General features: G+C 43.3%; 1 protein-coding gene and 1 long non-coding RNA gene across 2 annotated transcripts in view; both read left to right on the forward strand.

The window, feature by feature from the left end:
* selenoe (selenoprotein e) overlaps positions 1-2830 on the forward strand; it is a 2999-nt gene extending 169 nt beyond the window's left edge. Inside the window, exons 1-4 of the mRNA XM_027010649.3 lie at positions 1-189; positions 1906-1982; positions 2224-2302; positions 2524-2830. The exon at positions 1-189 is cut by the window's left edge and continues 169 nt beyond it. Coding sequence (XP_026866450.1) covers positions 73-189; positions 1906-1982; positions 2224-2302; positions 2524-2667 — 417 coding nt within the window. The 5' untranslated portion in view covers positions 1-72 and the 3' untranslated portion in view covers positions 2668-2830. The remainder of the gene's footprint in view (positions 190-1905; positions 1983-2223; positions 2303-2523) is intronic.
* A 2546-nt stretch (positions 2831-5376) lies between these two features.
* LOC113577784 (uncharacterized) lies at positions 5377-7740 on the forward strand. Its single transcript, XR_003410673.3, has 3 exons — positions 5377-5642; positions 5730-5823; positions 5897-7740. It is a non-coding gene; the product is annotated as an uncharacterized LOC113577784 (long non-coding RNA).
* Positions 7741-12500: the final 4760 nt, after the last annotated feature.

Here is a 12500-nt window from a genome sequence, read left to right on the forward strand (position 1 = left end):
CAGCAGGGGTGATCAGTGCACCTGTATTTCCTCCTCACCCCTCTCACTCACCCACTCCAGTGAGCCCTCAGCATGCGTCTCACTCTGCTGCTCATTCTGACTCTCTGCGCCCCAGCGAGGGCAGCGGGAAACACAACAGAGACTCCCAACAGCCAAGAGCAGCTCGTTGTAGCCAGGGCTAAACTGTTGGTGAGTGTCTGACAGAGGCTTGTTTGTTGTTGCAGTTTGGTTTTGTTTATGTCTGTTTCATGACACTAGGTGAATGTTTCTCAGTAATTTCTCAGTGTTAATGTTATTAAAGCTTTGGTACAGAATTAGAGCTTAAATCACTGAAGGTTGGTTGTTCTATTGCAACAGTGTAGGGGGTTCACGCTCTCCCATCATGGGAAAGTGGTATAGTGAGTAAATTTACATACATACATACATACATACATATGTATATAGATTCCAGGGAATAACCGCAGTGTTCTGTAGTAAAAAATGTAGAGCTGGTCAAAACTGCAGTGAAGCACACAAGGTTTCCAGACAAACATTTTGGACAGAGGTCCTTTATCAGCTGTGCAAACAATATATATATATATATATATATATATATAGGTGGTTATATTTCCATGGGCCTTCTATTGGAGGTCTGGAGCAGGGGGTGGTGCAGTAGTTTTGCTGTTCCTGGGATTGCACTCTTCTGAGTTTGATGTTGTCATTCCTGCAATATGTTGGAACTACTCCTCCTTCTTATGGATCACAGCCCCAGGTATCCCTGTCGCCACCGGGACAACATCGGTGTTAGCCTTCAACATTCGCTCTATATAACCTCCTACATTCGCTCTTTCAGTCCCTGATATTTTTCCAACCTTTCATATTCCTTCCTTTAGGGATATACTTTAGCTGTTTCCATCACTAGGGACTGCTACATCTATTACCACTGCTTTTTTTCCCCTGCATTTTATCCACTAGCACAGTGTCTGCTTGGTTCTCCACTACTCTGTCTGGATCTGATGGTCCCACAGGATCTTAGCCTTTTTGCACCCCACCACTCTCTGTGGCTCTGGCATTTGTTCCTGTATATGATTCCTCTGTCAGTCAGTCGTGTCTCTTGGTGGAGGCTTTCCCTGCCTGCATCTTTCATCCTGCTACAAGTTGCTGGACTGTCTAAGACAGGCTCCGCTGCACAGTGCTTGATCTTCTGTTGTCAGGATTAGAGCCTCTGCGTCGTACCACAGTCCAGTGAGCTCTAGTTTCCCTGCTGCTATCGATTCAGTTTTTTTTTTTATACTTCCTGTTCCTTACCTATGCTGTGATCCCCTTAATCTGCCATTATATATATATATATATATATATATATATATATATATATATATATATATTTGTAATAATGTGTAACAATACACATATTCTGTATTTACTCTATTATTTTCCATAATGTTTGTGCCGTTAGTGTTTATCTGTAGTGTCATGTTAGTACTGACCTGTATAGAGTATCTATACACTGCCGCAGTTGTTGATATAGGATCAGTTTAACTGTGGAGGATTTAAAAAAAAAAAAAAAAAAAAACCCTGTAAGAGTTCATTCAACATGGGCGATTTTACTATGTATATAATGAAGCTAAATAAGTCTGTAGGTCTGTAAAACAAGCCATTGTTGTCTACTTTATCATTCCATATGTTGCTGCATTTTGTAAAAGCTGTCCGGACTGGATTGTTGGTCTCCTTACTGGTATTCAGCCTTCCAGACTGCACCTCCGATCATAACTGTGTGATGGACAACAATCTTTCCCCAGTTTCTCTCTGTAATTCTTCACTGCACAAGCACACTGTGTGCCACTTCTGTACACGGATGATAAAAGGGATTGTCCTTTAGTAACTGTGCTACTGGCTGTGGGCTGATGACTTCTTCCCTCTGCTAAGGCTCCCAGTGTGGTGGGATGATCCATAAAGAAGATGCCGGAGCTCTACAACTTCCTCATGGAGCGCTGGGCCTTGTAGTATCCTAACCCTGGCACAGATTAGCATGGAAATGGCTGTACAGATTCTATAGGTTTGGTCCTGGCTGTCCAGTCCTTGCAGCCTCTTGAGTTCAGGAGTAAGGTAGGTGGCAGGCAGATTTTCAGCCTGAAGTGATTTCAGCGTTGCTGTGTGTCTAAACATATAAAGGACCTGAAACAAAACACGTGCTCCGCTCCAACTTCTTGAGTCTGTGTGTTTGCTTTAACCCATGTGTGAAAGTCATAATCTGGAGTATGATTCTGGAGAAGAAAAAGATCCTCGCCTGATCTTCTACAATGACAAAAATGAGGTGGTGAAGGTAAGAAATCTCTGTTACATCTGATATCTTATGACTTATCAGATTCATATTTGCAAAAATGGAATGAGCTGTCCTTAGCAATGCACTACCCACAGTTCCACAGCACTGCAATTAAGCCCATGGTTGCAATCAGATTGGTCGCAAAGTCTCCTGTGGGTAAACAAAGCCTTAATCACTAATTGGACAGCTCCTTTCACGAGACCTCTTTTTTCTGTCCTCAGACAGTTCCTGTGAAGAAGATGAAGGCAGATGAGATCAGTAATCTCCTGGACTCTTTAGGTTTTTATAAGAGGTCAAAGAAAGGTGAGGAGGTGCCCAAGGAGTTCCATAACTTCCCTTTGAGAGCGTCACGGGACGAACTGTGACACTCGGTGGCCAGTCGCTGTAACTGCATCCAGCAAAATATGACGCCCAGGGCCTCAAGACCTCGAAAACGGGTCAGGATCTGGACTGAAACAATGATGGCTTGGTGCAGCTACATGCCGCTAATCATGTTAGCACTCGATGAATTTCATTGTAATAAATGGCTTGGAAATCATTTGATGGTGTGATGGTTTGCTCATTCATAGGAAAATGTGAAAAGCATTTTTTTTCAAAGCAGCCCTCTCCATACATCAGCTCCAACTGAGTAAGAATAATGAGAATCTGTCACATCTAATGACAAGTCTAATTGAGAGAGTTTTGTCTCCAAACAAAAGTGTCTGATAACCACTGTCTGGGAACCAGTTTGCTAGCTGTTAAGGAGGCCTACCCGGAGGTATTTGACACATTTAATTAGAATCCAGGCGGTGCTGTGGAGGAGTGGAGGCAGATGTAAAGTTAACGCTAATCCGCTGTCAAACGGTCTGCCTCCTCAGATTTAATCTGGTTAGCATTCTGATGCATGCCGCTAATCTCGACCGGCACACAGCCACCTAGAGTCTGTTTGGGACAGAGAACAGCATGGAAGAATATTTCTGTTAACATGCTCGACACATTGAACCCCAGCACTTGAGAGGGGGTCTGGAACACACCCGCGGTCCAGTGAAGGAGGGACAGCATGAACCCAAAGGACCGCCTCGCGGTAGAGGATGAAGGTGAGCTCTGGTCATGCTTGAGTCAAATGAGAGGATCTGTGGTTAGCTAGGATTTCAAATTGCTAGGGTAGGCCTGTCCGCGTGTGTGTGTGTGTGTGTGTGTGTGTGTGTGTGAGAGAGAGAGAGAGAGAGAGAGAGAGAGAGAAAGAAAATGTTGCCTAACAGTATTTTTAAATTTAAATGTTAGGTTCTCATAACTAAATAGGTCATATGAATATGCATCTTATGCACTCTTTTTGCAAATGTAAGTCATTTGTAGCAACAGAATATAGGCTATTTTGAATTTTTAAAAACCTGTACTAATACGTTGCACACAATTTTAAATGCAAGAATATCATATTTATGTAGAAGAATAAACTTGTAGAAAGTGTTAACATTCTTCACTATATAACCTTTGCTTTTACAGTGAGCAGGGGCGTGTCATGTGACCTGAGTCTGGAGACACTGCTCTATTTGGATGCGTCCTTCCTCCCTTTCTGGTGGCTCTCTGTGGTCATCACGCTGGACTTAAAAGCAACTCAGTCTCTCAGTCTTAGTCTGATGAGTTCATGGGACAATGTTTTAAATAAAATGTTTATGTTATACATTCTGAAATGTTGGCACAGTGGCTGAATTTGTCAAGTAAAAAATCGCTTTGCTGTGTGGTGTTGGCTTACCATGAAGTAATGTTTACATGGGTATTAAGATGAGAACTGGCAACCATTTTGTTGTGAATGCTGGGAATGCTGAAGAGATTATACAATCTCTCAGAGACTAGTGGTATTTCCCACTACAGTTTCTGTGTGTGTGTGTGTGTGTGTGTGTGTGTGTGTGTGTGTGTCTACCTATTACCCTCCATAGGAGTAATGGACCAAGATGTGTAATAGTCTACGAGGTCACAGAGGAACTCAAAGTTACTTCTAAGCAACTAAAGGGCTTTCTCACATTGGCTAATGTTAATGTTCATGTCCACAATCAGGAAAACATTATGTTTGGAGAAAGGGGAACACTGTATTTCAGCATAAAAACCTCATCCCTTCTGTGAAACATGATGGTGGTATTATCTTGGTGTGGGCCTGTTTTGCTGCATCTGGCTGTCACGGAATGCTCGCCTCCCGCGAGTCACGTGGTTGGCCTGCCACGTGCAGTGGGAAGATCCTGTTTCGTAGCCACATCTGCACACACCTGTATTGTGTTAGTCTTCTGTGCATTTAAACTCTTGTTGTTGTGTGCAGTGTTCACGTAAGGTGTTAATGTTAGTGTTAAATATTACCGGGTTAACCGTGTGGTGTTTATTGTTTGTAAATCATGTGAGTGCCGTTGTCTTTATGTTTCAGTTAAATGTTCGTCCTTGTTGAGGAAGTCTGTGCATCCTGCTCCACGCCCTTCAGTACTCGAGCAAACGTTACAGAATAACCGACCACCACAGAACGACAAAAAACTGACTTCTTAGTGGGAGGTGCGTAGGGACCCCCTGCACTGCTGCCTGGATCCCAGGACATTGGGGAAAGAACCGCGACCGCTGTCCGTGTCTTCTCTGGAAGCGGAGGGGAACACCCCCAGGAATTTCTGGGGGAGCCTGAGGCTCTTGGGCCTGGGCCGAGGGGCACCACAATGACTAGAAAGAGGGTGGTCAGGTGGAGCCAGCGGGATCTCCTGAGTCCCTTCCCTTCAGCGGACTCACCAGCGAAACTGAAGGGGTCTGCCAAAAGCCCCGGAGGCAAACAGCCTCTGGGTCGCTCCTAGAGCAGCAGGCGAGGACTGTCAGGGAGGGTAACACGTCCGGAGCCTGGGCAGACGTGCACCCCCACTGAGGCCACGGACACGTCAAGGCACCTGTGAGGACGGCGGGCGCCACGTCACAGCGCCTTATGTTTGTGTGTGGGCGCTATTGTGTGTTTGTGTTTGCGCCTTTTATGTTTGCAGGCGCAATGTCGTTGGGAGCGTACCGGACTACCCTGAAGGAGGCAGAATCTGCCTTTCTCCATCTCGCCGCGAGGACTCCCTTGTATTTGGTGGGCACCGGGCATGGCCGTGCTATGTTTGTGGTTACTTGTACAAGGCGCCCGGAGGTTCGCGTTCATTGGACGGACGCGTCGGGAGCCACGCCCCTTGGGAGGGAGTTCTGTCACGGAACGCTCGCCTCCCACGAGTCACGTGGTTGGCCTGCCACATGCAGTCGGAGGATCCTGTTTCGTAGCCACACCTGCACACACCTGTATTGTGTTAGTCTTTGTGTATTTAAACTCTTGTCGTTGTGTGCGCTGTTGTCGGGTATTGTTGGCGTAAGTTGTTTATGTTAAATGTTATCGTGTTAGCCGTGTGGTGTTTATTGTTTGTAAATCATGTGAGTGCCGTTGTCTTTGTTTCAGTTAAATGTTCATCCTTGTCGAGGAAGTCTGTGCATCCTGCTCCACGCCCTTCGGTACTCGTGCAAACGTTACACTGGCTTACTTTCGCACAAAGGTATTGATAGAAACTTATAAACTGTCATTTAAGGTACCATCATTCTTATTGCCCCCATTATGTTTCCTTTCAGATACCGTCATTGCCACCATGAAGGAAAGAACTCGCGGTTCTACCACTGAACCGTGATGATTAGTGTCCAATAGAGCGCACACAAACAACGAAGAATGCTATGCTATGGGATGTAAGGACCTTCCTGGCCACATGGTGGTGCTGTGAGGTTGTCACAATTACATGCAGATTCTTCTGCAAATAAATATTCAAGGGATGACTCATCATACTGGCTCCCATGCGGCACAAATACACTCATACACACACACACACACACACACACACACCAAAAAAAAAACCTGCAGTGGGGAATACCAATAGTCCCTAAGAGACTGTATATTCAAAACTGTAAAAATGTTTTCAGAACATGCTGCACCAGTGCCTATTTCATTTATTTTATATGACATCTGGGTCACCACAGCACGACTCTGAATAATGTAATATTGTGATGTTTAATCGAATAATTTTCAGGTTACCCTCGTGCTGTTTCAGACTTCTATATCTCACCATCCCCTTTCTGTGTTCATATTGTCCTTCCCTTTTGGGAGGTGTGTGGTCTTTAGCGTGGCCTAGCAGACTTTATCCAACAATGGCTTTATGTCAGTTATATATGTAATCAGACGTGTGTGTGTGTGTGTGTGTGTGTGTGTGTGTGTGTGTGTGAGAGAGAGAGAGAGAGAGAGAAAGAGCAAGAGAAGCACATGCCTCGTCAGGAAGGAGAAACCCAGAGGTGACACTCATCTGAATACATCTGTGTCTGATGGCAATTTTGTCATATGTTAGTGGCATTAATATTCACCATTCATATAACTCACTTTATTTCCAAAGTTTTCTGTCTGTGAAAGCAGTAAATGCAATCACGAGGGTTTTATGACCCTTTATTCTTTGGCTCCTCCCATGGCCCCACCCCCGACCCCACCCACTCTCAAATCCACCCACGTGTAGTTTCTGAAGAATGTCATCATTCATTTCCATCAGGCGTTCTCTCTGGTGGGCAGGCTTCTCCAGACGCCCTGCCTGCGTCCCGCTTGCTTTAAACCGCCAAATGAATCACGACGAACGAAGAAGTCTGAGAAACCGCTCACTGACTCAGCAATGACAGCACACAGCCTGAGCCATGCGTCCCCACACCTCCCCTCTGGTTTCCCTGGAGCTGAAGGCATTGCCCATGTTTATGTACTGAGAGGCTGGTTTTCTGATGCGAAACAGGACTGCTATAGCATGCTGCTCTGCACCAGGAGTGCGCGAGCATCCATTTATTTATGCCTGCACAGGTGCAAGAATTAGAATTATTATTAATTTGTGCAGAAGGCACCCTTTCACTCTTTCTGTGTGTGTGTGTGTGTGTGTGTGTGTGTGTGTGTGTGTGTGTGTGTGTGTCCATGTGTGGGTAAAGTAAATCTTATCTCATTATGAAATTAAAGCTCTCAGCCCCTGGTTATGGCTCTGTAGAGGTTTTTAATGAGCACTTTGGGGCTTTCCTAAAACTGTTCAAGCACCTGAAAGACCTTCCACTATGAGCCAGTGTCTCATATGTTAGCTGATGGCTGCACGAAACAATACAGATGACAGGTGCTTTAGTGTTACATAATAGAGAAGAACCAAAGAGAACCAACCAAACGAAGGGTGGTAGAATGACAAAGACTCTATTTTTAGCTCTACAGCAGTAAAATAGTTGTGACATTAGAATTATACTTTGTTCGGAATGTCAGAATGGTTCTGATATAGTTGTAATGCAAGAACTGTACAGTGAAAATGATAAAAGATCTATTTTTAACACAAACAGTTGTGATGTTAGGAATATACATTATGATACATTCAAATTCAAATGAGATATTGTTCTGCAAGGTGTTAATAAATATGTTATGTAAGGATCATATCTGGAGGGTTGTGCATGGAGTATGTTATTATGTATACTATTTAGCTTCACATACTCATTCCACTCTCATGTATGTTAAAAGAAAATAGCAAAAATCTTCTTCTTTTTTTTTAAATCATAAAAATAACTTTTCTTTAAGTTTCAGATGTGCAGGTGACAGCAACATCAATTTTACCATATTGGCCTTTTGATAAAGATCACAAGGGGCATGTCAGTTGGGATGACAATATCTATAGAACTCTTTTTTTCTCCCTTCCAGACAGAACCTCAAATGTGATTTTTCTCACCTCTTCTCACTTACCTTGATGAGGCAGATGCCATGAGCCCTGACCCTGCGCTGCTTCTCGTGACCACTCCGTAATGACTCTGCCCTTTGTCACTCAAGAGGCGAGCTGGAGAAGAGAGACACATTAGTGGATCTGGAGCAGGCTGTGATATGCAAGTGCACTCAGGAGATCAGAGTCGCATTTGCAGCAATTTCGGAGACCCTAACAAGGTCCGGGCCCCGGGCCCTGGAGAAAAGAACAGCCCTGCCAAAAATGATGAAACAGCACTGCAGAGCCAGAGATATGCGGCATCACTGCTCAGCTCCAACACAAGCACGCTGCCCTAGGTGCAGGGCATACCCAGTGTGCCTGTCATTGTGAAGAGCCTTGTGGTCATCTCTGATTTGGGGGTTTGTGATGAAGGGGAAGTGTGGTGAGGAGGATCTCTCAGATCTGACCATGCCCTGCGGTTCGCTTCGCCTTGACGCAGTCCCTGCCGTGCCTCTGGGGCTCCACTCTGCGGTATCTGGGAGAAGGCCGCGTGATAGGCTTAGGGCCGTCCTTGTGGGCTGGGTAGAGTGTTCCTTTGAAAAATGCATTTTATGTGTGAATGGTATTAGGCCTTCTGTCAGTGCTGGGTGAGAATGTCATGCAACAAAAATCAGCTACTTTTGTGTAGCCCGTATCAGCCTAATACACTACCTTTATGTAGTTTGAACCATATTATTTAACTGGCTACTTGAAGTATACTAATTATAAGTGAAGATATGGTCGTTTTTTTCGTTTGCATGGCATGTAAAATACGAGCTATCCTGTGGTAATGGGAAAGTGATGGTGCCTTTGGATAGGTGACTTTATTACACGTCGACACTTTGTTGGTGGATTTTCCTTTGAGAAATGACTGCAGCGTGTTTCACTTGAGACTAATAGATTTTTATCAGGAATGGAAAAAAAAAAATGCCATTGTTGATTCGAGGCATCTGTTCATGCACAATACCTGGGTGGGAAAAGTTTGGGATTCTGTTGTTCTCCAGGCAGTTTTCTCAAGTTCTGTAGTTTCAGTGTGCACCGGGACAAGATGCTCTGTTTTGTGAGCTGTTACGGTTTGACAGTGGGATGCACTGAAGCAGCACTTTATGTTCACGTCAAGTGGGTCTGATGGAGACCTACGGAAAGACTGGGAGAAACAGAGCATGGTCTGAACCTGGTGCTGTTTATTCAGACAGTGTTTGTTTTAAAAATATAGTTTTTAAATATAGTAAATAAATATGGGGTTTTATTGGGCTACATTCCAAGTAGATCAGTAAGACAATAATTCATGTCCAGTTTCTGAGCGCAAGAATATTAGAAACCAGAGCTAAGATTTAAAACATAAACATTCCAAATCCACACAGCCGCAACCTGCAAAAGCCTTTCTCTCCTAAAATTACCGCGAACGCGAACCAGCGGCGTTTCCCTTCAACCCAGCACAATATTTTATTTAGCAAGAGAAGTAGTCTGGTCTCATTTATCTTGCTCTCTGGCCATGCCCTTGTTGGCTGGAACCTCAATTTAAGAAAACGCATTTTCAATTTGTCTGGCTGTTGGGGTGGAATGCTGAAACAAGCCACTACAGGTGGCGGCCGCTCGGCGCGACGTTGATGAATATTGCTAAGCGGAGGTGCGTCTGTAATCCGGGGAGCGCCGAGCCTGTTAGCAAACTCGGGCTACCATTAATGACTTAAGCTTCGGTTTGGATCCCGAGTTTAACACTGAGCCGCACTCCAATTACACGACAGGATGAGATTTGCGTAAAGGGATTTTGCTTAGCCCCGGTTTAAAAGTTTACTCAGCGATGGCGGGGAGGTTTATTTGTTACAGACAACAGGGAATACGTCGATCTGGTTGCAATACGTGAGAGTGAAAGCAGGCAATACAGGAGGCAAAATGGATTCAGTGCGATTACACGATATTACACGACATTAGTGTAATAATAATAATAATAATAATAATAATAATACTGTTTCTAATATTGAATGAGCATTTAAAAAATACGATTTTTGTCAGGTTGACCCTTTCGTTTTTAGACGTTCATTAAAATAAAATTAGATAGGTTTCGTTTAGTCCTGTAACTTATCACCTATAAGTAGACTTCAGAGGGCCTAAATGCCTGACTTTCAAAGTGCTCTGCATGTCTGCAGGGTATGCCTGGTCTGGAAATCTACACATCATAAGAAGATCCGTCATGCGGGTGCAGTTAGCATCTTCGGATGTCTTCCAGGACTTGTCAATATGTTGGATTATCCTTCATTACCTAGCGGCAGCAGACACGAACCATAATGAGTTGGCTACGCAAGTCTACGTTACTCATAAAAGTGAGAGGTACTGCAGAATGTTGTTGATATTCCTTCCTAACTCTGAATATCGTTCTGTGGATTGTTTTATCAGTTCATTGCATCCTCATGAAGTGGTCGTGAATGGATTGTGCTATACTCCACCTTACAGCCAAGCCTAGCAATGCACAGGCTATGCATACGATTCTCGGTCATTTCTGCTTATGTTATAAAAAGTGCTGCCTTTAAACCTGCTTGTCGAAGTGATGCTATTGTATTTTTTACAAATATTTCAAAGTACAAGTATTTGTACTTTTCTTAAAAAAAAAACAAAAAAAAACCATATTTTAATATTTTTGTCCACGCTTCCTATCTAGTTATTTTTAAGCAATAATGAGCTTTACATAGTAAATGTGTGTAGAAATCTCTTTTACGGGCCAGCCTCATGTCTAAAGGTTTGCCAGTACGAGCCGAGTTTTGCAGCAGTCAAAACAGCATAATAATGTCACGCTTTAACAGATTAGACGGCCGCGTCATCACCTCGATGCGCAGGAACAATGATGTGCGCTTTTCTGCAGTGCGCTTTTCTGCAGACTTCCACACACAAGTCATACACACACACCCCAACCCCCCGCTACTGGGGTGCGCCATTACCCCGTCAGTTTTAAATATATTCAGCTCTCGAGCTGGATTCGGCGAGGGCTTTTTTGTTTATTTATTTATTTTGTATGTGGGAGTGTTTGCAGTCTTTTCTTGTCAGTATGTTGGATGTTACTTCTGGGAGTGTTCTGAGGAGCTTGTGCTCCATATCTAACCAACGACGCACTCGTGTTTCACGAGGGATGATGCTCAAATTGTGCTTCGCATCTTTTTCTCATTTAACATCTTGGGGGACCGTGGAGGGGGTAAATGGGTCGTCCGCTAAAAATATCTCGGACTAATGTAACCAAGTGTTCTTTGTAAGAAAAGAAAACAAGATGTTAATTTATCAAAGGGCGATGCCATTATAATTCACCCCATTAGGTTTGATTTGACTGTACTATGGCTTTTTTATATTAAGTGCCATACACAAAATCTGTCATTAACATTTTTTTGAGGCACACGCTCTCAAGAACTGCACATTATTCAAAGCTGGTGCATTATTTCATTAATTAGTCATTTAAGGTGCTTTGTAATTATTACAGATGAACATCCGTGATAACTATCTCCATTTACCAGGAGGTTTAGAATTCAAAGTGTATGTGCAAATAGCATAAGGAAATGAATAACCAAAAATGCCTCTGTAGACCTTATAAAAACTGTAGATCTCAAAGGGGATTTTTTTATTGCTTCAGTGATGTACTTCAGTAGTAAATGCAGACGTTGTTTAAGCGTAGACGTTTTTCAAAGTGCTTTGACTTTTAATTATGTAGCAGATAAGGATAAAGGGAAACGAAAGAAAGTTTTAATTCTTGAATTAAAAAAAAAACCTGTAGAGAATTATCGCCTTGCTATTGCCCTAAGGAGTAGCGTTTGCAGGCCTCCAGATAAACCGTGTCTAATTTGACACTTCCTTCAAAGAAGAAGTCAGGAACTGATGCCTCTTAAAAATTTTTTTAAAAACTGTCACTTCTGAGCGGTTAGCCCAAGGGTCTGGATATTTTCACAAAGGCAGATTCCTTTATTTAAACTCAAAATTGCTGTATCTTTTGTAGTATGTGTGTGTGTGCCTCAAATGAATTTTAATTCAACTTCAAATGAATGTTAATTTAGTGTCAACTATTTATCCAAAAGACCCTTTATACTGAAGCATTTTGTATTTGTGCTTATTTGAAGCCATAAAAACTTTTTGAGTTTACTGTAGTCAGACCTGCATACCTACCAAAAGAGCGGACACTCTGAAGTCAAAGTCCTTGTTATTGGCCAATTAACGCTCATGTCCACACCTCAGCGAGAGACCGCGTGGATCCCACGGAGCTGTCAGCTTCCGCTGGGTTACATGCAAAGGTTCACAGTCCTGAGATTGATTACTGGACTTGGCTGTGCTCCCTTCGACGCTGCATACAGTGTGAAACGCAGCAAGATGTCTACAACATGACAAACTGTCTCCCGGCACCCATAAAAATTCATAGCATAGCAAATGATAGAACAGTAATGAGACCAAATTCGAGACCATAATTCAGACTCACT

The sequence above is a fragment of the Electrophorus electricus genome, chromosome 5, assembly GCF_041902795.1.
Source record: "Electrophorus electricus isolate QZ-2024a chromosome 5, ASM4190279v1, whole genome shotgun sequence".
In the NCBI taxonomy this organism is placed as follows: domain Eukaryota; kingdom Metazoa; phylum Chordata; class Actinopteri; order Gymnotiformes; family Gymnotidae; genus Electrophorus; species Electrophorus electricus.